Here is a 27800-nt window from a genome sequence, read left to right on the forward strand (position 1 = left end):
GCTGTCCTCACGCTGTCTCAGCGAGAGTTGGAATCAAGCTCCCCTTTCCGATGTGACCAACCTGACTATGTGGTGGTGGAGACGTTAAATTGTTAAAATGGTGCTGAAAAGTTCACAGGCTTCCAAACGCAAAACCTTTAAGAGCAAGTCCCCAACTGACGCTCACATAGGCGGAGACGGTGAGTAAGTAACAGCCCGGGACAGAGGGGCAGCGAAGGAGAAACGGAAGACTCGGCGCTGGGCTGGGGGCTGCGAGCCCAGTGGGTTAGCCGTTTGGTCTAAAGTTCTTTTTGTACTTGAAAAAATAAACTAACGGAAGAACCAAGAAAACAAAGAAACCAAAGCTTTAAAGAAAACCATGTGCTTTTTCAAAGTGCTGCTGGGAAAGCCTCCGCGGGATGGGTTCATCGCCCCTACGCGGCACCGAGCAGGCCTGTGCTTTTGGAAGAGAAGGAAAGGGCAACTGCTGGCAAAGCAGGGCGTGGAGAGTACACGAAAACGAGTTAAATCTCGATTCTGTAGAGCTTAACTGATTGGAAGCTTTAATTAATATATTTTTATTATAATTCTGAGTTTTGGTATTCTAACTCTAGAAGAGTCCTTAATTGCAGGGAGGCTTATTGATAACATAGGATTCCCTCATAGCTCAGCTAGTAAAGAATCCGCCTGCAATGCAGGAGACCCTGGTCCCATTCCTGGGTCAGGAAGATCCCCTGGAGAAGGGACAGGCTACCCACTCCAGTATTCTGGCCTGGAGAATTCCATGGGCTTTATAGCCCATGGTGTTGCAAAGAGTCGGACACGATTGAGCAACTTTCACTTTCACTTACTGATAACAGAGAATTTTCTGAATTCTGCAGGGTCAGGCTCAGGAAGCCTCCAGCTTCATAGCTGGGTCGTCCCCATGGGGGGCTGAGTGGGTGGGAGATGCCCTCAGAGACCCTCCCACACTAACTGATGTGCCCATCAAACCTGCTGTGACCTGCACTCACCTTGCTTTACAGATTTATGGAAAAGGGAAATCACAATTTTATGAAGACTTAAACTGAAACTCTGGTGGCAAATGTTAATAAGGGACACAGTCTGTTCCAGAAATGTTCTAATCAGTAAACTTTAAAAAATAAATATTTTGTCCTCACCACTTCCTTTTATAAACAGGAGAAAGTCTTGCTCTTTTACACAACTGAGTTTGTTTCACACTGGGCACTTTAGTGCCATGTAATTTTGGGTGCGTGCGTAGGAGAGAGTGACAAAGGTCTTCTGCAGTGAGTCTGAGCGAGAGCCATGTGGTAATAATAACAACAACAATAACTTCACCTGCATTTCAGGGCTGACATGTTCAAGAAGCTCAAAGAATTTTAAATGAACAATTGTATGAACCTTATTATCTTATTTAACATCTTAACAATTAAGGTTATATGAACATAGGCAAAATACAAAGGTGAATACTTATAAGCAGTGGAAAATAATTAAGAGAATTATACCATATTTCCATAAATGTACAGCTATTTATATTTAAACTGAAGGCAAAAAAGCTTTGCCTGGCATTATGAGTGAAACGTGGATTCTGCCTCTAATTGTGGAAGAGGAAGCTAAGAATTGCAGTATTATTTCAGATTCTTGTTCGTGTGTTGGTAGATTTAGTCATTTATTTGTTCATTCAACTAGCTTTGTTAAAAGCATCACAGGAGCGGGGGTGTTACATGTTCTGGGGACCCAGCAGGTCACAGACTCTGTCCTCAGGGCGCTGGAGTTTAGCTGGAAGAGGGCTGCACACAGTAGGTCAGCACCGTTTAGAAGACACTTCAGGCAACGGCAGGGGGTGGGGCCTAAAACAGGCGACGGGGGTGAGGAGCCCAGGAAGGCAGCCCCTCCTGCGAGACGGGGAGGCGAGCCGCTCTGCAGAGGAGCCGCTGGAGGGAGAATGCCCAGCAGCTCCAGAACCACAGCGGAGGCGGGGGGAGGGGCGCCAGGAGGGGGGCGTCAGGGGCCACGCCGGGGGCTTTACGCAGAGAGGCACACGATGACAAAGATGCCCCGCTCCGTGCCAGCCCCGGGCAGGACCGAGGACCCTAGCCAGGCGTCCCGAGAGGAGCTCAGGGGTTGGACCAGGAGCGACAGTGCAGGCAGAGCTGCCCGGACTTGCTAACAGAACTAAGCACAGGCTTTGGGTTGACTTAATACAGATCCTGCTCATTTCATCACCCTGCTTGCTCTTCCTCGCCCTCCTAAATGTCTGCAAACCCTGGCCCCTCACACGGCCGGTGAGGACAGGTCTGGTCTCAGAATCAAAGCTGTGGTCTAGACCCACTTGAAGTCAAAAACCTGGGTAGAAATCTGAATGCTCAACAACCCTGACACTTCCAACAGCCTTCACGCTTCATTATCCAGACAAAATCTTCAGATATTTGATGACACTAATTTTTATCTTAGCTTTGTTCTACAAAATCTCATTGAAGATCAGCTTGCCCAACAGAAAACAAACAGCCAATACTTAATGCAAACTTATTATGCAAAATCAATCTAACAACTAAACCAACTTGATACACTTGGATGTGCTGTGCTAGGCTGCTTCAGTGGGGTCCAGCTCTGTGCGACCCTGGGAACTGTAGCCTGCCAGGCTCCTCTGTCCATGGGATTCATTGATATACTTACACAAATAAGGCAACTCCTGAAATACAGACAAGGGTGTGCGAGCATGCCTGCATCTCCAAACGCAAGAACGGCCCTGAGGAAGCACGTGGTAACCGGTCACAGTCCCAGGGAGCAAATTCTCCTGGTGGCACAGAAATACTGATCAGCTCTTCGGGTCACCTGGGTCCAGGAGTTCAATCCCCCTGCTGATCGTGGATCGGTTCCCCGCTGACACGAAAGCACCCTCTGAGAGATTTGCACCCTGGAGTAGCCAGCAGGCCCAGTGCACGCGAATGCACTTGAGTGAAACCAAGATGACACCAGGCTCTGAGAAAGCGAGAACTTCCAGGAAAGGACAAGAGCACACACCTGCAGGAGGTGTCCCTGCCGGCTCGCCATTCTCAGGCCCCACGTGGGAGGGGGTCCAGGACCCCCAGGGAACCACCCAGAGCCCGGGCCCAGCAGCTTCCTCCAGCCCGCAGGGCTCCAGGACCACCCCTGAGCGCCCAGAACACTCGTGGGGTCTGCCACAGGCCCTAGCAGCCACGCGCCCCCCGACCAACCTTCCCACGCTTCGGGAAATCCCAGCGTGGCCTTTCTCCTGTTTGCAGGACACCAGGCTCCAACCAGGTGCTGCCATAAACTGGCTATCGATTCAGTGGGAGGAACCAGCGCAGAGAAATGAAAGATGCGTTTTCAGGCCAATCGCTTTACTCCTCACCGCCCCAGTGCCTGGCGTGGAGCCCAGCATGGCCTAGGTGGTCAGTAAACACTTGATGAATGAAGGGGGTGCACCCACCCACTGAGCCCCATCTGGAGAAGGGGCCCCAGCTCCAGGGCCTCCGACGCAGCCTCAGCCCCAAGGCCAGAGGTGCACGGTGGACACGGGGGTCACCCTGAGAGACACTGCGCCGCGCCGGCCTCGACAGTGAAAGCTGTTTGGAAAAATGGGTATCAGTGCTTCATTGTTCAGTTTTCTCCACAATATTTACTATCTTAAGTGAGCACTCAGCAGAGGGAAGGACAGACTTCTATGCTATGAAACAAATTTTAATTTATTGCAGCATATTCTCATATATTTCCTTTTTTTCCACCTTGCTTTTTTCTCTGCCTAGCTTACCAACATTCTCACCTTCGTTGGGATATTTGGGAATATTGCATAATCTATTCCTGGGATGCATGAGCAGCTCTGGAGCTTATAAAATATTCATTCACTTTCAAAAGTATTTGCACCCTGCTGTCAAACGTGGACAGATTCATACAGAGTATCGGAAAATGGCTATTTTAATGGCAAATGCTTTCCTCAAACCTCTCTTTCCACTAAAACATTTTCTTCAAAATTATTTTCATAAGATGAACAATTTCAACATTAGCGGCTAATCCCCTTTCATTTAAAACTCTGCTGATAAAATTCTTTGCTTGTCATTCAAATAGTAAGTAATAATTATAGACTGGAGGCTCCCATCTCTGGATTCATTAATGGTAAATTGCATGGAAGTCTGAAGCATAAGGCGGCTTTGATACATCTCAAAATGCAATTTCCATAGCTTCCCTTGGCTATGTACAATTAATTATACAGTTAATAAGGGAAATATGTTAATGAAAGAAACATTATTCATCCGGACCACCTGCCTTCACCAAATATCTTTTGTGAGCTTCTCTTCTTTTTGTACTTTTGGTCTACAGACAGTAAAAAAAAAAGACCTCACAATTGACAATGTGGTGATTTTAAACATCAGTCTCCCAGGCTGCAGCTATTTCCATTAACACAAGTCTAAAGAAAAATTAATTCAACTTTATTATATTTCTACTAATTTCTGCCTTTTAAAAGCTTAAGATGTCTACCCATGGCATTTTAAATGCCTGAAACAGCTGTTTATCAAACAAAAAATTACTATTAAGCTGTCTTATTTCTACCAATAATACACTCATCTTCATAGATAAATGGAAAGACCTGGAAAACCAGGAGAAACTGCAAGAATGATGAAAACAGAAGCCCCAATCATTCTGAATAGATTAAACTCTCCTAAGTCATTTCTCATCCTTGCAAACCCCTGTGTTTAACGATAATTAAATCCTCTCATTCCTTGGATATTCACAGTTTGTCTATAGATGGTTTAGTGTAGAAGCCATTGTTAACCTTTACAAAGACAGTTAATGTTTCTGAGGCTTTGACGTGGAAGAGAAATCAGAATGGTTTAACTAGAAAAGTAAACTGTCTAGCTGTAGCTACCTCTCTGGTTACTTTTTATAAATTACTTGGACAATAGGAAAGAAGGCATTTGCAAATATTAGTTTTAATCAAATTTTTATTAATATAGATTAATAAAGTCTTTATTAAATGAGATAATAAGCATTTGATTCCAGCCTCAATCATGTCTTTTTGACATAGGAAAAACACTTTCAACCATGAGTTATTCAGAAATTCCATTAATGTTCAAAATGTAGTTGGAAACCAACCTTGGATTCCAGAGCTGATAGGAAATAAGAGGAAAAAACAGAATCATGACAATGCAGTTTTAAGACAAGCAGCCCTCGAAGATCCCCTAATGAAGACTCTAATTCTGGGAGGCAACACTCTCCCAAAGAGCACCCCTGCCCTCTCTAGCTTGGGGTGGGGGACCTGACGGGTGACGTCAGACAAGAAGGTGAGAGATGAAGAATCACTGCGTTTTCACTGCCGTAAGGCGACTCAGGCAGTGCTGCCTTAAGATCGTCTTGAAAAGCAGTTGTGAATAATGTTTCTCTGTGTGTACCAGCAGGTCCATATGTTTAAAGGGCCATCCGCCCACACCTGCCAGCCAGATGGTCACCTACAAAATTCAAGTGGCCAATCTCAAATCACAATGGTAAGAGCAGATTCTGAGACCCAACACCTTCACCATCACCTAGCTGACACGAAAAAGCTGAGAGGAGGCAATTTTCACTCCAAGGATGACGGCAACCGCTTAATAGGGAAACCTCTCAGGAAGAGGAAGCGGGGGGATGGTTGCCTGGCAACACACAGACAGCATCTCGCGCATCACCAAGCAGCATTCGTTTCTGTTCTGTACCAGTGATGTACTCATTACAATTTTCTGATGAAGTTTTTAGGAAGAATAAAGCATTCCAGCGGGTGCAGTAAAGGTTAGCTAGGGGAGCAACATACACATGAATTTCCTCTCCCATGTCCAGATGGGAAAGGCTGGACTCTACAGAATATTATTAGGGGATATTTGCAGACGTTCTAAAAGTGCTATTTGGAAGTACAATGTCTGGTTTTTAATTTTCTGAAACCGACAGGCCACACGCTCGTCGGCAATAATATGAGAACAGGGGGATAGAAGTGACACCAAGACAGGAAAAGCTAATATAAGACACCAACGTTTATCCTCATCTTTTCACCAACCAACCTGCTGAGAGGGAATTAAGCCTAGACATCTGTCTCCTGTCTTCCCCAAGACCTTCCAAACAGCAGCGAAACTGCTAAAATACAGCAAGAAAAAGGAAAAATGAAGATTTAATCATCAGCCACAATAACCAGGAGTTGGCTGCCAAGTGCTCTTTGTTCAGCTGCTTTGAAATGGAGAGTTCAAGGTGGAAGAGAAGAGAGTTGATCTATCAAAAATTATTTTCACTTTTTAGGACGAAAAGTCAGAGATAAGACTACCTAATGCATTCTTCATCTCTCCCCAGTTCAGCTGCCAATCATACCGTGTGGTACCCGAAAGACACGCCTACGCGCTCTCAAGGTTTGATGGGTGAAGCGGAGGATTATCAGATGTCCGTCTTCCCGCTCCTCCAGCACAACCTGACTGGGAACCCGCACGGACCCCTCCCAACAGCTGCCTCGACTGTCACGGCAGCATATGCATCACTGGCATTTCCCTGTGGCCACCAGACGTGAGCATCCGGGGTCCACTCACCTGCCCAGCTGCCTGCTGACCAAGGCGCCTGTCCACGCACGTCCACAGCCAGCCTATGCTGCACACACAGGTGTGCAGGCACTTCCTGAAGCGAGGTAACCCCTTTCAGTTCAGTCGCTCAGTCGTGTCTGACTCTTTGCAACCCCATGGACTGCAGCAGGCCAGGCCTCCCTGTCCATCGCCAACTCTCAGAGTTTGCTCAAACTCATGTCCATCGAGTCGGTGATACCATCCAACCATCTCATCCTTTGTCGTCCCCTTCTCCTCATGCCTTCTATCTTTCCCGGCATCAGGGTCTTTTCCAAGGAGTCAGTTCTTCGCATCAGGTGGCCAAAGTATTGGAGCTTCAGCTTCAGCATCAGTCCCTCCAATGAATATTCAGGACTGATCTCCTTTAGGATGGACTGGTTGGATCTCCTTGCAGTCCAAGGGACTCTCAAGAGTCTTCTCCAACACCACAGTTCAAAACCATCAATTCTTTGGCCCTCAGCTTTCTTTATAGTCCAACTCTCACATCCATACATGACTACTGGAAAAACCATAGCATTGACTAGACAGACGTTTGTTGGCAAAGTAATGTCTCTGCTTTTTAAAATGCTGTTTAGGTTGGTCACAGCTTTTCTTCCAAGGAGCAAGGATCTTTTAATTTCATGGCTGCAGTAACCATCTGCAGTGATTTTGGAGCCCCCAAAATAAAGTCTCTCACTGTTTCCACTGTTTCCCCATCTATTTGACATGAAGTGATGGGACCAGATGCTATGATCTTAGTTTTCTGAATGCTGAGCTTTAAGCCAATTTTTTCACTCTCTTCTTTCACTTTCATCAAGAGGCTCTTCAGTTTTTCTTCACTTTCTGCCATAAGGGTGCTGTCAACTGTGTATCTGAGGTTATTGATATTTCTCCCAGCAATCTTGATTCCAGCTTGTGCTTCATCCAGCCTGGCATTTCGCACGATGTACTCTGCATATAAGTTAAATAAGCAGGGTGACACTATGCACCCTGCACTTGACGTACTCTTGACGTACACTTGACGTACTCCTTTCCCAATTTAGAACCAGTCTATTGTTCCACGTCTGGTTCTAACTGTTGCTTCTTGACCTGCATACATATTTCTCAGGAGGCAGGTCAGGTGGTTTGGTATTCCCATCTCTTGAAGAATTTTCCACAGTTTATTGCAATCAACACAGTCAAAGGCTTTGGCATAATCAATAAAGCAGAAGATGTTTTTCTGGAATTCTGTTGCTTTTTCTATGATCCAATGGATGTTGGCAATTTGATCTCTGGTTCCTCTGCCTTTTGTAAATCCAGCTTGAATATCTGGAATTTCATGGTTCACACACTGCTGAAGCCTGACTTGGAGAATTTTGAGCATTACTTTGCTAGTGTGTGAGATGAGTGCAGTTGTGCAGTAGTTTGAACATTCTTTGGCATTGCCCTTCTTTGGCACTGCTGACCCTTTGCCCGTGTACAAAAGGGAAGTGTGGGAACTGGCCTGAATGAGGTGGCTGGTCACCCTCAGAATACGGCAGCACCTTGAGGTGTCTCATTTATTATGCAGAACGTAAAGTTGGGCCTTAGATATGATTCTCAAGGCGATGTGAAATCAGCTGGCAGCGGCCGGCTACACTGTGTTTAACCTGCAATGAGTCTCGTGTTCCTGAAGACAAGAACAAATAACCTGAAAGGCCTCCTCTATGAGAACCTGGAGATGGTGAGTGGACGGCACAGTCTGCCTTTCACAACATAAAGGGAAGTCCTGGGCACTGGGCTTCCACTGTCCACATGAAACCTTTGGGCAACCGGACACGTAGGAGGCAGGGCGCTGGGTGTGAGACACCTCCCCCCCCAAACCAGGATGCTCAGAGACCACACTGTCAGTGAAAGCATTTGCTCAGGCCACAAGGAGCTTACCTGCGTCCATACAGACTCAAACTGGGAAAACATTTGGACCTGGGGCCTCATCTAGGATTGAGGGTCAAATTCACAACACGTACTTCACCTGGAAATGTCTGGGTAGAGAGCTGATGTAAAGATGGTCTTGGTTTCATGAAAGCCAGGAGTGGCTGGAATATCAACCTCAAAACCTCTCCTTTGAGGTTAACACTGTCAGCATGGGCTACCCAAAATTCCGAGATATAAAGCCCCACTGATGAGGAGCTTATAATCTGAAATTCCAGAATCCAGCAGATGGCAAACATACCCAAGAGTGAGTTCAGTTCATAGGAACCTAGATAATAGAAGTATTAATATTACATGGACACAGGCAAATGCTACATTTATATTAACTGTCAAAGGAGGTTCAACAATATAAGACAAGAGCAACACAGCAGGCAGACTTGGAAACAAGTAACGAAAACTGCAAATAAAAACACACCCCTGGAGACCACAGACACAGAGGGTGTATCGCACGGTAAACTAGACCCTGCTGAAGGGAAACAAGGCATATTGGATGGCAGGGCTGGGGAAGTGCCTGGAACGCAAGGCACAGGGACCAAGAGAGAGAATACGGACTGGGGAGTAAGAACACCCTACAGTCAGATGTGAACTGTAAATGGTTTTTCATCTTCTAGAATTGGTGGAAGATAGGAATTCTGACTTCAGGAATCGTAGTAAGTCTAGAAAAAGAAAAATATATAATAAAGTAGGTCCATACGAAGACAGGGCACAGGGAAGTTCCTGAACAACAGGGCTGTAGACTTCAGGAAGAAAGTAAGAGACGTCATGGAGGTGCAGCCTCCACACCAGCAACAAACAGCGTCGCAACAGCATCAAAGGCAAGAAAATAGTGGTTTTAAAGTAATGAGAGAAAAGTAATTAGAATTTGATCCCTGTCTAATCTATCACCCAAGTGTGAGGATTCATTAAAGACATTTTCAGACAAAAATGGGAAAACTTTCCTACTAAAGGACTGAAAGAAGAATATGTTTTAGGACAAGAGGAAATTTTACCCAAAACAAAGAACTGAGAAAGAGTGATGTTGATGGGAAAAAATGACTCAATCTGAATAAGGGCTGGCTATGAAAATCAATAATTAAAAAATGGTTAGTTTGAGGGTATAAACGTACAGTGAAACTAAAATACTGGATAATGACAATACACATCCCAGAGGGAGATATCAGGGTCAGAGTCAGCGTCCCCGAGCTTATCTGGGAGGGGGCAGAGACATGCTTATTAAAATCACCCGGACAATAATTAAATTACAACTGCTGAGCCTGTGCGGGGCAGCGGGGAGAGGGACTCAGGCGAAGCCAGGCCTCCCAGAGGAAGCAAGGGGACGAGACCATGGCACGCGGGGTGCGGGCGGCCCGCCCCAGCCCTCTGGTACACGGAGGCCTGGGTGGCCCTGCAGAGGCTGAGCGACTCGGGCACCCTCACGAGGGCTCTGTGAGCCACCCTGTTCCGCGGGTGGGGAGACGGAGCTGATGGTCTTGAGTGGCCCCAGGGGTCACCCTGGGGGGAAGCCTCTGGGTTTGGGACCAACTTCCGTCAGCGCGTCGTCCCTCTGACTCTGGAATAGAAACTGTCAGAGGTCAGAGGTCGTGACCCCTTGGGTCCCGCATGTTGGGTCACGCCCTCACCTCCGGCAGACCCGCTCAGCTGAACAAAGGGAGAACTGGACTCTCCCTGTTCAGGGAGCTGCAGGGGCCACACGCGGAGGGAGCGCAGTGCCTCACTCTGGCGCTCCGGCCCCCCTACGGCTGGCCAGGGTCACTGCCGTTCAAGGCTGTATGAATGTCCTACTTCTCCCGAGGACTCCCACCCTGGGAGCAGGATCAGGGTTCCTGGAGGAGCTGCGACCTTTCCTGCCGTCTCCTGCCCACCCGGACAGCTGCTCCTCCCTGCCCAGGCCTCCCAGGACAGAGGGTTTCCCAGCAAAGGACCGTGCCCGGCACTTGGCTGCATCCAACGTGCTCCAGCTGCACCCTTCTCCTCACGGCACAGACTGAAACCTTCTCGGGGCAACATGTTGACTGATTACTTCACTCAGGCACTCGGGAGCACGTGCCGTGCCCTGGAGCTGTGCCACACGGCAGGGACGGAGGACGAGCAAAAGTGGTTCACCGATGAACTGCTGGTGGGGTGCAATTTCAGAAGCTCCACGTTATACAGAAAAGCTATGGTGAGCCTAGACAGCACAGTGAGAAGCAGAGACATCACTTTCCCCACAGAAGTCTGCATAGTCAAGGCTATGGTTTCTCCAGCAGTCAGGTATGGATGTGAGAGTTGGACTATAAAAAAAGCTGAGCACCAAAGAATTGGTGCTTTTGAACTGTGGTGTTGGAGAAGACTCTTGAGAGTCCCTTGGATTGCAAGGAGATCCAACCAGTCCATCCTAAAGGAGATCAGTCCTGGGTGTTCATTGGAAGGACTGATGCTGAAGCTGAAACTCCAATACTTTGGCCACCTGATGCGAAGAACTGACTCCTTGGAAAAGATCTAGATGCTGGGAAGGATTGAGGGCAGGAGGAGAAGGGGACGACAGAGGACGAGATGGTTGGATGGCATCATCTACTCAATGGACATGAGTGTGAGCAAGTTCTGGGAGCTGGTGATGGACAGGAAGCCTGGTGTGCTGCAGTCCATGGGGTCGCAAAGAGTTGGACACGACTTGGAGACTCGGCAATAACAACAGCACGTTCTATCCCACTGATTGTACACACAGCTCCGCCCCGGGCCTGGACTCACTGCCGTCACTCAGTGTCCCGAGTATTTCTAACCTGCCAGACCCCAGAGGAGCCCTCTGGGCTGGAAGGACCTCTTCCTGGGCGACACGTCAGGTTTCGTTGCGGGAGGCGGTCATGCACACGGGGAGTGTTTCGTGTCTGTGCGTGTGGACGGACACTTTGCAAGTGCCATTTGGACACCAGTTTCCATTTTTACCCCTCGGAAACGTTAACTCACAGACTTACTACCAGATTGTGCTTGAGGATTCAATCTAATTCAATAAATACTGAGTGCTTGATCCCACTATATCTGACACAACTCACTCTCAACAAGGAGGTATGACAAGCAAGGAAACCATTCTGGCATCATCCTAGCACTTTAAAAGATGAATCAGATGTTTAATAATCACAAGACAAGTTACAGCCCCCTCCAAAACTGTAACCATAGTTCTGTGCCCCCCAGTACTGGGCAGGGGAGATGGCACTCTGTCCATGGACAGTGAGGAGTCATGGACGTCACCAGGGCCCCCCTGGCCATCGATGTCACTGGGACCTCCCTGATGGTCCAGGGTTAAGACCCAGTGCTTCCAGCACAGGGGGGCAGCTTCAGTTCCTGTTTGGGGAACTAAGATTCCGCGTGCTTCGAGGCACAACAACAACAACAAAAGTCACTGACCTCGAAGCGCCAGAGCAGCCCCGAGCCGAGGGCCGGCCGAGTGGGCGGCAGGGTCAGCAGAGGCCGCGGGTCGGCTCTGCGGAAGCCCGGGGCCAGGCCCGTGTGTCTGAGTGTTGGCCTCGCCTTCCCGCACCTTCTACTCCCCGCTGAGCGATGGTCCCCGCCCCAGCTCCTGGGTGAGATGCTGATGGGCCCACATGGTTCCTGCCATGTGCTGTTGCTTCCTGTGCTAACTAACACCCTCCTTTCCTGAGGACCCTCCTGGAGATGCGCCTTCTCCCAGAGGAGGGGGAGGGGTGGGGTCACCACGCCCAGAGGGGGAGGAGACAGCCTCCGTCCACCAGCCTCCCCTCCAGCCCCCTCGCCGTAGGTGGGGGCTGCAGAGCATATGCCCCCGGAGCTTGGGGAGCTGGCCGGCTCCTGGCAGGGTAAGCCCATCGCCTCCAGCACAGTGTGCGGTGGAGGGCTGGGGCAGAAAGTAGTCGGGCCTCTCCCTGCCTTCACATGAGCAGCAAACTCGCGGTTCAGGCCTCAGGCCTCGTCACCTGCTAACCGTGTCCCCAAACCCACAGGAGGAAGTCCGGCCCCCGACACCTCGGGTGCGCGTTTATCTGGAGGGGGAGCCTCGAGGCGCACTGCCATGCGCTGATCCAGTGGAGGGTGGGCCGTGGTCCACTGTGACCGGGGTTCTTATAAGGACAGGTCAGGACACACACACACACAGAGGGATGGCTCTGGGAGGACATGGGGGTCCCCGCGTCCACATGGCAGAGAGAGTGGCCCAGATAAATGAAATCTTCCCACACCTTGGCCTCGGGCTTCCAGCCTCGAGGACTAGAGACAGTCAGATTCTGTCATCTGAGATGCCCTGTCCAGGGTGCTGACCGCCAAGCTAAGACAGGCCACATGAGGGCCAATGGCCCACAGCAGCTGGACACTCACGCCTCCGGGGGAAGGAACATAGCCGCGGAATTTAAAGACAAAGAAGCTGAGGCTGCCCACCGTCTCCTCTGACAGACGGGGCCTTGGGGAAGAGACGCGCCTTCCGGGTTGGGCCTCTGACTTCTGCTGTCGAGGGGCACAGAACTGTTAACACGAGCTGAGGAGCCTCGGGGGGAGGAGACCGTGCCAGCACTCGCAGGCCCAGCGGTCAGGGTGCGCAGGAGGCGGCTCCGGGGAGCCCCGCCGGGGCCGGCCGTGAGGGCCGAGTGGCCGACCTCTCCGTGGACACAGCACGTCCTCCGCCCGTGTAGCCCGTCACCAAACACCCCGGCTCCGTCCGTCAGCGTCCTCCCTTCAGCTACGGGGGCGGCCTCGGTCACGGTTTGCGGTGTGGTGACCTCCCAGTTTCCAGGGGCTTACTTTACCGCCCTCGGTTTTACCGTTGTCATCTGTGAAATGGGCTGAACCCAGGTCCTACCTCACAGCTTCTCGGGACAGAGCTGCTCAGGGGCGCTCACTCCGGCTGTATTTTCCAGGCGTGAAGGGCACGCAATGATCCAGTCCAGACCCCGACCTTCACCTTGAAGACGCGGCCGCTCCATCTACACGGCCCCGCGTGTGTGCTCCTCTGGCTCCAGGCCCTCGGGACCCCCAGCTGCTCTCAGCACCGCCCCAAAGCCGCATGCTGACAAGCCAGCCTCTGAAGATGAGCGTGGTCTAGAAACAGGCCTTTTTGAAGGGTAAATTCAAAGGTGACCCTTTAGCTTTCTCAAGGGCGGATGGGGGTCTGAAGAAGCCATGCCCCGTCACGCGTGTAAGCTACGGCGCTGGTGGTGGCCCCATGCGGTCCCTGGCACAAGGCCCCTGTCTCCGGAGCGCTGTCCTGAGCCTGAGCAGACCTGGTCACGTTGCCTTGGAAACGCGTCTTCAGAAGCCAGCCGGGTTCCGCCGAGGGCGGTTCCTTCCCACCTCCCCTCGTGGTGGCGCTGGGGCCCCCACCTCGCCCCAGGCCTGTGTTCTGTGTGGTCAGGCCCAGCCTCCCGGGCCCCACCCTGGGCTCGGAAATCCCCCCAAAGCACCTCCACGTGAGCCCCGGGGCTGCGGTGTCCCGGGCACCGGGCGTCTCCCCACAGAGAAGGCCCTTGTCGCCTCAGCTTCATCGGAGGAACATTACTCCGATTTTGGCCCTAATCCATTCCCGGCCTACTCGTCACAGCTGCAGGTCCACAGGCCGGGCGTCTCCCCCTCTCTGGTTTAACCCTCACGGGGAACTCCTCGCGGGAGGTGCCACCGCTGAGCACGTCTTGGGGATGAGAAAACAGAGGTCAGAGGGTTCATCAGGGACTCGGGGCCCGGGGACGGCCATGCCTCCTAGCTTCTCCCCGTTGCGGGGGCCTGGCGCCCTCGCTGCCAGCACGATGTCCGTCTCCAGGTCCAGCTGTGGGCTCGGCAGCTCCGAGGCTGTGCTGGGCCCTGTGCGGGGAGGTGGCTCTGGGGGCAGCAGGCTCCTGATGGCCGGCCTGCCCTACCCACCTGCCCACTGCGGCCGCCCGGACTCCCCTCCCGTTCCCGGCCCCCTGGGACCTCGCTGCCTCTGGGCCTGCAGCAACACCCGCCTCCCTGGCCCACTTCTCTGTGCCTTGTCCCCCGGCCCGGGACTCCCGGCCCAGTGGGAAGACCATCCCTGTGGTTGAGCTGGCTTGGTCTCCTCTGTCATGGAGACCGCCCGGGTCGGGTGGGACCGCAGCCCGTGACCGCGTGCACTTCTCCCGCGAAGGCCTCGCGGGGCTGCCTGCCTCCTCTGGGGGGAGGGCTGATGGCTCCTTCTCACCCCCCAGGAGGACTGGTGTCGAGCGCTCTGTACAGCAGCTCCCAGCGTGAGGCCTCAGCGCAGAACCCGACGACAGGCCGCGTGGCCGGGGCGTGGGGCGAGGGTGCTCTCGGCCGAGGGCTCCCCCCAGGTCGGCCCCCCACTGCCCTGGGGTGACAGCGACCTGGCTCAGCAGCTGTCTGCTCCTCAGTCCTTTAGAGGTGCCGGCCTCTGCCGAGGGACGCGTTCCCGCCCGCACCCTGGGGGCGAACGCGCTTCCCAGCAGGTTCCCAGTTGGCTCCTGGGATCTGCTTGGACTTTTGCACAACTGCCCTCGTGGCCCCTGCACCCTTGGTGCGTGGTCCCGGGGGATGGTCACGTCGGCTGTCTGATGACCGGGACCGGTCCTGACGGAGGGCCGGGGTGACCAAGCAGCGCGAGCCCGTCTCCTGGAGGCCTTGACGGATCAGCAGGTCAGGGGGTCAGGTCCTGAGGTTCAGGTGCTCCACAGTCCATGCGGACGCGGGGCCAGCGTCCACGCAGCAGTTACAAGACCGCCTGGCCCAGGAAGGTGGCCCCCGTGAGAAAGGGCCGCGGTTCCAGAGCCTAAGAGACGAGCCGGTTCAGCTGCCATCGTGGGTGAGACGGCGTAAAAACACCCCGGGGACTCGCTTCTGCCCTGTCCTTATGTCTCGGGGTCCCGTGCGGGGGACGAAGACCACAGCGGGCTGAGACCCCTCTGTGCGCGGGTCAGGGGGCAGCGGCTTGGGCCGTGCCCAGAGTGGTCCTTGTGGCCGCGCTGGCCTCTCTCCACGGGGCTCGCTGCCCGCTGCCCGCTCCCCACTCCGAGTCGGGAAGAGCAGCTGGTGACCCCCATTCAAACGAAGCATCGATTAATGAGAGGGAGCCTAGAGTCCATGGGCCGGCCCAGGGCACGCGGGTTTCTGCGTTGGATGGTGGTGGATGGGGGTCGCTGCTGTTGCTGGGGGTCGCCCCACGTTAGGGGGGCCGCGGGCAGCTGGTGGATGGCGGGTCAGCTCTGTGGGGTAGGGACTCACCCAGAGACCACCAGCAGGCTCCCTCTCACACCTGCCTCCACACGCGGGAACTAAGAGACACGATTTTCTATGGAAAACACAATACGCTCACCTCCCGTTTGGAGGTGAGGTGTATCAAGTTGTAACTTGAAGATCTTGAAATATGGCAACATCACAACACGACAAAGACTCTCAACACGCGTCTCCCGGAGGGAACTTGCCAGATAAATGCCCCTCGCTGACGCGTTGGCCCCGATACTGAATCTCGGAAATCTGAACTTTGGGATAAATTTCCTCTTCTAAAAGGGACACATTGGAACGTTCTCTAAAAAATCAGCTCTAAAGTAATACAACTACAGTTATTTACCCGCAGAGAAGTTCTCTGGTGGCTCGGTCTGTAAAGAATCCGCCTGCAATGCAGGTGACCCAGATTTGATCGCTGGGTGGAGAAGCTCCCCTGGAGAAGCAAATGGCACCCCACTCCAGTATCCTTGCCTGGGGGATCCCCTGGACAGGGGAGCCTGGGGGCTGCAGTCCGCGGTGTCTCAGAGTCACCAGTCCACAGCAGAGGCTCTTCCCAGGTTGCTGGCTGTGGGCACAGCAGGCCGGCACGTCTGAGACCCGGGCGGGGAGCTGTCTCCCCAAGAAACTGCAGACCCGGGACTCAGGACACCCCCACGTCCACACGGAGCCCTGGGAGCGTCGTGCGGACTGAGCCCCGGGCCCTCCGCCCGCGGGGGCCGGAGCAGAGCTGAGCTCCCGGACTTCGGCTTCCTCCTGTCCTGTGGTCTCAGCTGCGTCTGTCAGTCCGTGAGGCACCCATGTCTCCAGCCCCGGGACTCGCACGTCCGGGAGTGAGGCCTCTGCCCACCGAGGTCACCGCGGGCGACCCCAGGCCTCACCTCCAGCTCCCCACTGAGGCTCTTTAGCGAACATGTGGTCTCCCAGCTGCTCGGGGCTGAACGTCTGTGTCCCCCACATTCCCTGGAATCCTGGCCCCCAAGGTGACGAGGTCAGAGGTCCAATCCCTCGAACCGGGATCAGGACCCTCATGACCCCAGAGCTCCCTGCCCCCTCCCCACGGAGCACACGCTGAGAGGCTGCCATCTGAGAGCCAGGATGCGTGCTCCCACCGAACCCCACGTCTGCTGGCCTCGTCTCAGCCCCTCGCCTCCAGACTGAGGGGCTCAAGCACCTGCTAAGCCGCCCATCTGTGCTGGTCTCCGTGCCGGAGGGACCACGACAGTGGCTTCTCGTGGCCACACCCCCGGTGCACGCTGTTATCAGATAAACACGTAGGAAAGTCCCATAAAGAGCAAACGTTTAACACAACAAGGGTGGCGTGGAGGACCCACCCCACGGCGGGTCTCGGGACGCTAACTGGGTGGTAGACACTCCTCCCTGATCACGGGGGCCCGGCTGCTCTGGGGGCAGCAGCCCAGGCTCTGCCCAGGGTTACCTGAGGCCCACCCCCAGCAGGAGGGACTGCGGCCTGCGAGACGGTACTGACCAGGGAAAGACCCCGAGGGCGGGGACCACAGCCGTCAGGACCCGTCCACACGGTGTAAGGGGCTGAGCTCTGAACGCGCGCCTCTTATAAAACCTGGACAGCAATTATGCATCAAGTACCATGGGCTCCAGGACGGGCGGGGGGCTTCCTATGGGGAGGCTTCTGTGCCGGGTGGGCAGCTGACCCTCATTCACCCAGACACTGCTGCTCGGTGAGCAGGGGCTGGGGAAAGCCTCGCATACAGTCGGCGCTCACCTGTGCACATTCCCAGGGCAAACCCCACAGCTGCTCAGTGGGGCCAGTGTTCTGTGTAGAGTGGGGACAACCCTCCCTTGGGGAGGCCTCGGGGGGAAGCTGGACGTCAGGGTGCCCTCCCCTTGCCGCCTCACCAGTGTGCTGGGCAGTTGCCCCATCCCCGTCTCTCCCAGCCGCTCCCCTGGGGGTGGGGTGCAGGCTGGGCAGTCAGGGGCCGTCCCCACCAACCCCATTTCCCCCAGCTGCTCCCCCGGTGGGCAGGCTGTGGCTGGGCAGTCAGGGACCACCAGCCCCCAGCCTCTCCTGGCCACTCTCCTTGGTGGGCAGGGCCTTACCAGGACCATGTGGCCGGTGGAGATGTCCATGTTGGGCTGCACGGGCTCCTCTGACCAGGACGAGGTGCTGCTCCGCGCAGAGGGGCTGGGCATGGGCCCGTCGCTGAACTGGGAGGACACACTGCTGACGCGGGATGTGTGCGCAGCCTCGGGGCGCTCGGTCGTGCGGACTGCCATGCGCTGACGGCACAGCTCCTGCAAGACAGCGGCCGGTCAGAGCCTCCCAACTATGTCCCGGGGCCGGGGGGACAGGGCTCACCCGTGAGCGTGCACACCCTACAGATATGCACACAGACACGCACAGACACACACACACATAGACACACACACAGTCACACACACACACAGAGACACACACAGACACACACAAACACACAGACACACACACAGACACAGACACACAGACACACACACAGACACACACACATAGACACACACACACAGACACACACACACATAGACACACACACACAGACACATAGACACACAGACAGACACACACAGACACAGACACACACACACAGACACACAGACACAGACACACAGACACACATACACACACAGACACACACACAGACACAGACACACACACACAGACACAGACACACACACACACAGACACACAGACACACACACACAGAGACACAGACACACAGACACACACACACACAGACACAGACAAGCACAGCCTCGAGCGGGGCCGCCGGGCCCTCCGTGGCCGCCCGGGACCAGTGCGCTGTGTGGACGGACTCTGGGCGCCTCCTCCGTCCTCAGAATGGGGGCCCTGGTGGGGGGCAGGGCTCATACCAAGACACAGACACTGGTACCGTTGTCACGGTATTTACAGGAAAAACCCTCCTTTTGGTTCTTCTTGTTCCCAAAGCCTCACTCACAGAAGCCCACGTGGGAGAAAATCTGCAGAAGCGCATACGGGGGGGAAGCTCAGGGTGGATGGGGCACGGCCCTGCGGGGCAGAGACGGGGCACGGGGCCTGGGCCTGACGGACGAGTCCCTGGGCCCGACGGAGCCCGGCTGGGTCCCCGCAGGGCCTCAGGGCCCCCGGCGCAGGGGTGTATCACCAGCCTGGCGGGGGAGGCCTGGCCGTGCCCGCGGCTGCCAGACTCAGGGCTCGGGGGTCACCTGGCCCCCAGGAGACCCGGCCGGACGCTCCCCCCTTCTGACCCACAGAAGCCTTGGGGAGATCCCATCATTCCGGCTACGGTGACTCCCAGACCTGCCCAGCGAACACGGTCAGCAGAGCCGTCCAGCAAAATGACGTGAAGAGAAGGTCTACAAGAGAGTCTGGGCCCACGAGTTGAAGACTGCTCGGGGCAAAGAGGCGGTGTGGAGACCCCAGGGTCCTCCTCTTCCCTGGCGCCCTTGGGGGCCGCACCCCGCACGCCCGGCTGCTGTCCCGGGCCCCAAGGCTCCTGCGGGCAAGGAGGTGCCTGCTCCGTGTCCTCTCGCCCGGCCGCCCATCTCTGGGACTAAAGCTCGTCCTGAGCCGCCGAGGGCTCGCTCTCCCCGGGGACGCCGAGCTGACCCTTCCCTGGGTCAGAGGGCGCTGGGAGGGGGGCCGCCTGGCCGAGAGCCCCCAGGCCCATCAGAGCATCTGCGGGGAGCGGTGTGGGCCCTGGAGACGCCAGCGGAAGAGACCAACGGGAAGGAAGGGCGCTGGTGAGGGGGGCCCTGCCGCTCTCCCCCGGGGCTCAGAGTTACCCGCGGCTCCCGGACAACGAATCTGCTTGAAACTCCCTGCTCGGCTTCACAGAGTCTCACAAACACGGCGGGTGTGCTCAGTCTCTCGGTCGTGTCCACAGGCTGCCTATGGACCGCCGGCCAGGCTCCTGTCCACGGGAGTCTCCAGGCACGAATACCAGAGTGGGTTGCCGTGCCCTCCTCCAGGGCATCTTCCCGACTCAGGGATCGAACCCTCACCTGCTGCGTCTCCTGCACTGCAGGCGGATTCTTACCACCGAGCCCCCAGGGGAGCCCGCGTAGCAGGTGACTGTGCCGATACCGACGAAGATGACTCCAGGAGCCAAGTCCACGTCCCGCTGGTTCCCACTTAGGCACATCGAATGCTCCTTGATTTTGAGAAAAGCACACCAAAAACTTTCAGCAGTAACTTGGGAGGTTTCACATCGTTCACCCAAAAGAACAGAAAATGTCCTCCAAGAACCGCTCCTCTGGGGAAGAGGATCTGAGAAGCTGGCAGTTCATCCCCAGAAAAGTAGAACATCAGGGCAGCTGCTGTCTGCCCTGGAGGCACCGGGATGAAGGGCGATGGCCACTCCGGGTTCCATCCCTCCTCGGTCCCCGTGGAGAGGGCATGCCCTGGCAGGGCCCCCACCCGGCCAGACTCCGTGTGACCTTGGGCGAGGCACTCAGGCCCCGGCCCGAGTGCTTTCACTCTGAGACAGAAGGAACTGGACAGCACGGAAGACTCAAGGGTTCGAGTGTGCGAAATGCCAGCGTGGCCCCGGCCACGAGGTCCCATCACTGACCAGTAGTCAGTGGAGGTGGTCCCATCACTATCACTATCACTGTCAGTGCAGGAGTGGGGGTGGTCCCGGCACTGACCAGCGCAGGCATGGAGGTGGTCCAATCACTGACCAGCACAGGAGTGGAGGTGGTCCCGTCACTGACCAGTGCAGGCGTGGAGGTGGTCCCGTCACTGACCAGTGCAGGCGTGGAGGTGGTCCCGTCACTGACCACTGCAGGAGTGGAGGTGGTCCCGTCACTGACCAGCGCAGGTGTGGAGGTGGTCCCGTCACTGACCAGCGCATGAGTGGAGGTGGTCCGGTCACTGACCAGTGCAGGAGTGGGGGTGGTCCATCACTGACCAGCGCAGGAGTGGAGGTGGTCCCGTCACTGACCAGCGCAGGCATGGAGGTGGTCTCAGGAGTGGAGGTGGTCGCACAAGTGGAGGTGGTCCCATCACTGACCAGCGCAGGAGTGGAGGTGGTCCATCACTGACCTGTGGTCAGTGGAGGTGGTCCCGCCACTGACCGGCACAAGAGTGGAGGTGGTCGCAGGAGTGGAGGTAGTCGCAGGGGTGGAGGTGGTCCGGTCACTGACCAGCACAGGAGTGGAGGTGGTCCAGTCACTGACCAGCGCAGGAGTGGAGGTGGTCCATCACTGACCTGTGGTCAGTGGAGGTGGTCCCGCCACTGACCGGCACAGGAGTGGAGGTGGTCACAGGAGTGGAGGTGGTCGCAGGGGTGGAGGTGGTCCAGTCACTGACCAGCACAGGAGTGGAGGTGGTCCAGTCACTGACCAGCGCAGGAGTGGAGGTGGTCCTGCCACTGACCGGCACAGGAGTGGAGGTGGTCCGGTCACTGACCAGTGCAGGAATGGGTGTTGGTGCAATGAAGACAGAACCGTTCTCTAAACCAGATCAGCTCTTGGTGGCCTGGTGAGTCAGAGACACTTCTCAGGGAAGCAGGAATTTTAGAGGTGGGGGTGCCCCAGATCACCCCCACGGTCTCCTCACGAGTCACTTGTGATTAGGACCGACTTTGAGAGCCAGCCAAGCTCACATAGGTGCCTGCAGCCCCCTGGGACTGGCCCTGCAACTCAGGTCCAGCACTTGCCAGGCCACTACTGAGAGCGGATTCTCCTCGTGGGTCTTTGTGTTTTAAATAAAAGCTGCAGCAAAGATCCAAGACAGGCCATCACCCCCCATCCAAGAGCACCAGCAGTGACCACGGGCCCCAGGCTGGAGAGGAGGCCCCTCGCCTGCACAGAGCGGGCTCCGGGCCGCACATGCCTACTGCCGGGGGGCCCACGCAGGGTCAGACCTCTTTCACCTGCAGATAGAAGTGGGTGCAGCCGCTAAGGGGGGATGCTTGACCTCAAACTGACCACAGTCCAGCTTCTACGTGATAAATGACGAGGCAGGACGAACTGAGAGGTGGCAGAGCCAGGAGAGGGTCAGGGGGAGATGAGACACCAAGGGGCCGGAGCCAGATGAGGCTCCCGGGGGCCTGGGAGGGCCCGGCCTGGCGCCAGTGGACAGGTCAGGAGGGGTGGTACGCCCAGGGCCCAGCAGCTGCCTCGCCCCAGCTCCCGCAAATCACCAGCGGAGGCAAGTCCCGAGGGAACACTGGGCAGCCCAGTCCTCCGTGAAGCCGCCCCTCCGGACAGCACGCAAGGCCGCCCTGGCTGAGCACAGCCCGCCGGGAGCTCAGGGCCCTGCACCTGCTGCTCTAGCGGCTGCGATGGGCACAGAGGCATCGCCCATGCTGATTCTCTTCTGGCTCCGGGAAGGGTCCATCCACTCACATCCGGAGTTGCGATGCTGATGCTGAGTCCTGGGGACCGCGGTCACTGGCTGTGTGACCTTGAGAAAACCAGCGAGCGTCCCTGCGCCCCCACCTCCTCCTCTGAAATGGGGACACAGGCAAAGCCCTCCAGAGGCCCGTGTGGGAGACTGGGCTCTGGTGGAGCATTCGGGAACAGGCCTGAGCTCCCGGGTGACCCTCAGCATCGTCACGAACTTTCTCAGCAAGCCGCCCACCTGATACTGGACGCCGGGGACCCTGGGGGGTGCAGTCAGGCCCCCACGTCCTGGCTGGCAGGCCGGCGGAGCTGAGCAGCGGCAAGGGGCCTTGAGGGGTCAGGACGGGGGCCCCCGTGGGGTGGACGAAGGTGGATATGGAGGCCAGGAGGCGGGCAGCGAGGACGAGAGGGCAGGGGCCCACGTGGCTGGAAGAGTCCCCCAGGAGGGGGGCCGCAGGCGGGGGCACAGGAGGCAGAGCTGCCGCGTCACCCCTGGGGGAGCGCTGCTGGGCTCCCATCCCACATCCTTGCTTGGCCCCCGTTGGGGGACCTGGGTTTCCGGAAGCAAGAAGTGGGGAGGTCTCTGCACCTGGCGTGGCTGGGGCAGTGAGGCTCAGGGCTGAGCTCCCCGGGTCCCCCGAACCTGCAGCTTGGCTCCCCCTGGGGTCTGCCTGCGGCAGTCCTCGAGGCTGGAGTCCCAGCCTCGCCCTCCAGACCCAAGACGTGGGGACGTGCTGGGTCTGGCTCGGATTAGCAGGCTGTGGCACCATCAGAAGTTGTGGGGCCGGAGCTGTGCTTGCTGCAGGCCGAAAAGAGCTGAGCGCCACGCCGCGCACACGCCAGGCCTGCAAGGAGGCAAGTCCCACCCCTGCCGCAGCTCCTGACCTAACCCAAGAGGGCCAGACTGGTCCATCTAAGGCAAAAACGGGGCTCACCCCAAAGCAGTTTAGTTTGACCCGCCCCAGTCTGACAATGACCACACCCCCCTGGAGGGGACACACGGGTCCCGGTGTCCGAGAAAGGGGCTCGAGTGCTTCGGTCCTGGCTCCCCAGTACCAGGCAGAGTCCCTCACGGTCACTGTGGCCACCTCCCCGACCGGCGGCCACGTCCCCCGCCCCCCCGCACTGGCACAGGATGCTCCGGGTGAGCCCAGAGAGGCAGACAGTCACAGAAAGATGCGGAAATCCCTGGGGATCACCGTACAGCCTTTTAAATTAGTCCTTTATGTTGATTAAGGCTTGTAAGTGAATAACAGAAATTCTATATTTTGTCCATGCTCTGAGCTATTGCTTGAAAATTAAAAATTTCTAAGGAAAAATGAACTTTTTAGAACATTACTACCTGCCTTAGTAATGGTCTGGCCAGGAGACTAACTGGGTGGATTTTCATCGCCCAGGGGTATGTTTTGTGGGAATGTCCCAGGCTGTGCTCTGTGGGTCTCTCAGCAAGGCCGCTTGCCTGCTGTGGTGGGCTCACCAGGCTGCCCCCCGACCAGACGGGGACCTAGCAGAGGGAGCCTCGTTCTTCATTTAAAAGGACCACGTCTCCCTAAAAAGGCATCCGCAGTCCGCACAGTGACAGTGAAGGCGTGAACCCGCTGACCCCTCAGGCAACAACAGAGCGCACCAGCTGGGATCAACCACTTATTTTAAATGCAATGTGCAGTTCACAACGTGAGTTTCCATCACAGGGAAGAACCGCGACCCGGCCAACGCGCTTCCCTGAGTTCACTGCCTGCATTTATGACCAGGAAGGGCCATGCAGCATCGGCCAGGACACTCGCAGCCTCGAGTGACAAACACTGGGGTCGCCAAGACTAATCTCCTGTAAGTAACAGCCTGTGACGGGGGTTTACAGTCCAGAGCTATGGTCTATGACCATCAGGGGAAGGCGTCCCACTTGAGCGAAAGGTAACTGACCGCGCTGAACGAACTCCACAGCCGGCTCTGAAAGAAACCCAGAGACAAGCCCACTCACGTTCAGGACTTTTCCTCATTTGTAACCCTGGCAGCCAGCAGACGGGGCAGAATCCACACCGAACACTGACTCCCTGGAAGAGGTCACGGAAACCCCAGAATGAGAACTGTGGGGCGCAGCCCATCGAGGTACGAACTACTGTGTGTGTGTGTGTGTGTGTGTATCAGTCCCTCAGTCATGTCCGACTCTGTGCGACCCCATGGACTGTAGCCCGCCAGGCTCCTCTGTCCGTGGGATTTCCCAGGCAGGAATATTGGAGTGGCTTCCGTTTTCTTCTGCAGGGGATCGTCCCGCCCCAGGGAAGTTGCATCTCCTGCACTGGCGTTCTTCACCACTGAGCCACCGGGGAAGCCCACTGCTTCCTCGCTGCTATCACAGGCCCTTCAGCTTCGCTGACGGGGCGTGTCCTCAGCGGGGCCTCGTCCTGAGCACAGATGAGAGTCTTGCAAACAGCCTGTGCTCGGCTGGACCGCACCTTCAGGCCCCTCCACTGAAAAACAATCTTTAGGGAGTTTAAGATCCAGACTAACTCTCTTTTGATTAAAAACAGACTCTGCTCATGATCCAGGACTTGCTACTCTCATAAGGATGATCCTGAGCATTTAGCACGATGCCCTTGAGTGGATAAAGGCAATTACCATCCTCGGGTTCTGACTCACGTGACTCAATAACCAAGAGGCAGTCCATTATGAAGAGAAAGACGGGCACATTCAGCCACAGGTGTCTCTTGGTCGCAGACCTACATGTGGGTCGACCAGTCGTCCATGGGTTCCCTTCAAACAGCTCTTGGCTCAGGGTGCCCCTCATCCATCCCTGCAGAGTGGGCGCCAGCACAGAGCTGGAGCCCCCGGGGTTGCACCCACAGATGGGGGCCTCCCTTCCCACCGAGTGCTCTCCGCAGCTGTGACCAGAGCCCTGGCTCAGGGAACACTCCCACTAGGAGTCTGGCCGGATCTGTTTCTCCTCACAGTGCCTGCGCTTTAGCAGGAAAGAAGACGGCGCGTGTGAAAGAAAAGTACTTTTCCAACAGCGAAGAGGAAACCGCCTGTTTGGGGCCACGCTGCTGTGTTTCCAGGACGCCGGTCTCCGGGGAGCTGATGCTTCTCTGCGCGTCTGTGTGTCTTCAGCTTCCGGACCCTTGCAGGTCTGGGGACAGTCACAGAGGCGGCCAGATGCAGTGTCCCGAGCTCCTGGGGTGGGGTGGCACACACAGTCACAGGGAGACGGGGCCGTGTGGCTGGCGAGCCCGCAGCAGCAGCACCAGCGTCGATGGGGCCTCTCCTCTTGGGAAGCAGGGGCTCCTGAGCCATCAGCATCTCAGAAGCCAGTCCAGGAAGAAGACGGACCCAGCGGGTCAGAGAGCTTGGCCCGAGACAGACCCATCCACATCTGGCATCTAGGGCTGAAGGGGTCAGGGGAGAGAGCTTGGCCTGAGACAGACCCCGTCCTTGGGTCACAGGGGTCAGGGGACAGAGCTTGGCTGGAGACAGACCCCGTCCATGCCAAGCATTTCGGGTCGAGGGTGTCCAGGCAACGACTCCCACCCAGAAGCCCTGGGCCTGAGTCCCAGCTCGGCCGCTCAGCAGCTGCGAGGCTTTGGACAAGCGGCCTGTGTCTGGACGTCAGCCTCCTGACCTGTAGAGGTGGGGATGATGGTAGGAGGGCTTTGCAGGGCTGCAGGGGGCATTCCAACAGCGCAAGGGCAAAGAGCTAACGCAGGGCTGGGCCGTGAGGCGAGCGTGCAGCCCCCGTCCACGCTTTCCTTCTGCCGGACACGGGCTCCCTGACCAGCTTCCTGGATCACATGTGGGTATGCGGGAGGGGGTCAGGACGCCCGCTCAGGTCCTGCTCCCAGGACACCGTGACTGAAAGGCAGCGTTCCACGCGCACTGTGCCCCTGCTGGGGAGGGCACGGGCCGTGCGGAACCCAGTCTGCTGACCGACCACTGTCTGCAGTGGGAAGGCTCTCTTCCCTCCCTTCCTGGGGACACCAGAGTTCAGAAGTTGCTAAAGAGAAAAGAACAGCATTTCAGTCCCCCTAAAATCAAGTACTCCATCACAGAGTCATCAAACACATGACGCACGTGTCCCGATACTTTAGAACATCCAACCGCATCCTTGTTGGTCAAGAGAGGTGAGACGGGGCATGAACTTTCCATCAAGCCAACGTGGGTCCCCCTCTTGGCACCGTGCAAGGCGCCCCCTCAGTCCGGCCAGCCCTGCCAGCCACCCGAGCGGGCAGGTCCAGAGGACAGAGTCAGCACAGCATCCGCTGAAGCTCTGAGGCCTCCCACTCCAGGGGTCCTCAGGGTGCGGGCGTGTGGGCGTGCGGGGGTGTGGCGGTGCGGGAGGGGGGTGCGGGCGTGCGGGGGTGCAGGGATGCGGGCTCAGAGGCCAGGAGCGCACAGCGTGTCCAGATCGTTGTCTGTGAAGCCCCCTGCCTCCCCGCTGTCTGCGGCCCCGGCCCTGGGATGCGTCTGCAGAGTGTCCAGGGTCCCTGCGCTGTGGCACAATCTGCATAGTGAGTTGAACAGGACTCTGGCGGCAGAAGGCCACCCTCACACGTACCAGCGTCTCCTCTCTGGAATCTTATCTGATGGAGAACCTGGACCAAGTGGGGCTTGCTCTGAGAGAAAAGGCCTGCCGTCCCTGGATTCCGCCTGAGGAAAGACAGGACTGCCCGGGCTTGAGAACAACCTCTTTGTCCCTTTCACGGAGCAGCGGGAACAAAGCAGGGGACGCCAGTGTGCACACAAAGGCGCCGGGTTTGTGGGGCTATTTGGGATCGTAATTAGTGCAGCAGGGCAAAGCTGAGGAGGGATGCACAAAGCTGGGAGAAAGCGAAAGGGGTTCATTAGGTGCCCGGTGGGGGTGGGTGGGAGGGGGCAATTACTCTCCGAGCGGATAAAAACGCTGGAAAGGAGCGGCTGCCCTGGGAGGGCCTCAGCCCAGCTTGGAAGGCTCTGTGGACCCCACAACACGGTGAGAACAAGGGGTACAGGGGGCCCCAGAGTGGCGTTCGGGGAGGTGGGGTCACGTGCAAGAGGCCACGGAGACGCAGTGTCAGGGAGGCACCACGAATGTGCTCGGAGGTGGCGTGAGCGCGAGCCCCATGGCAAACGGCCCGTGGGCAGGAGGGGGCCCTGGATCGGGCCCTCAGGGTGAGGCCCAGGCAGGTCTTCTCTTACCGCTTAGTTTGATCGTTTGTAGTTGACTGGTCAGGCTTTACTTTTCCAATAAAAACCCACACAAGGTATGTCTAACACTGGCAACTTCTACATTCAAAATGAATAAATGAGTGAAATGTCTGACCTGGACACTCCGGGTCCAGGAATGTCCCATTGAGAAAAAGCACAGGAAGAAAAGTGAAGCCTCGCCTGGTGAGCCGGGCTCTCCCCCCAGCAGCTGTGACATGTGACACGTGTGACTCGGGAGGAACAGCCACGAGGCCAGGGGTGGCCGTGAGCACAGACTCACGGTGGGTGAGGGTGGGGTTTTACGGGAACCCTCTCACTGAAAGTAGCTCATCTGCTCAGCGTTGCTCTGGGACATGGATACAGGTGCGTGCTCCGTGCACACCAGGACAGCGCTCCCCTGCGTCCTCATAAGGGATCGGGTGACCTGGCCATTTCTGGGTAGGAAGCAGAGGGCCCTGGGGAGGTTAGAGCCGCAGCAGGTGCAGCGGGCGGGGTCCGCGACCCAGGCTGCCTCCTGCTCCCTGGACGAGAGCCGGTGCTTGGCCTGTCTCTCCATCCCTGGCGTGTGTTACG

General features: G+C 56.4%; 1 protein-coding gene and 1 long non-coding RNA gene across 2 annotated transcripts in view; one reads left to right on the forward strand and one right to left on the reverse strand.

The window, feature by feature from the left end:
* PTPRN2 (protein tyrosine phosphatase receptor type N2) overlaps positions 1-27800 on the reverse strand; it is a 587908-nt gene that overhangs the window by 69474 nt on the left and 490634 nt on the right. Inside the window, exon 14 of the mRNA XM_081535514.1 lies at positions 17769-17963. Coding sequence (XP_081391640.1) covers positions 17769-17963 — 195 coding nt within the window. The remainder of the gene's footprint in view (positions 1-17768; positions 17964-27800) is intronic.
* Positions 13751-16040, forward strand: LOC145524057 (uncharacterized). Its single transcript, XR_014067110.1, has 2 exons — positions 13751-14145; positions 14660-16040. It is a non-coding gene; the product is annotated as an uncharacterized LOC145524057 (long non-coding RNA).

The sequence above is a fragment of the Giraffa tippelskirchi genome, chromosome 10 (assembly GCF_054371585.1).
Source record: "Giraffa tippelskirchi isolate mGirTip1 chromosome 10, T2T-mGirTip1v1.2.pri, whole genome shotgun sequence".
NCBI classification, from domain to species: domain Eukaryota; kingdom Metazoa; phylum Chordata; class Mammalia; order Artiodactyla; family Giraffidae; genus Giraffa; species Giraffa tippelskirchi.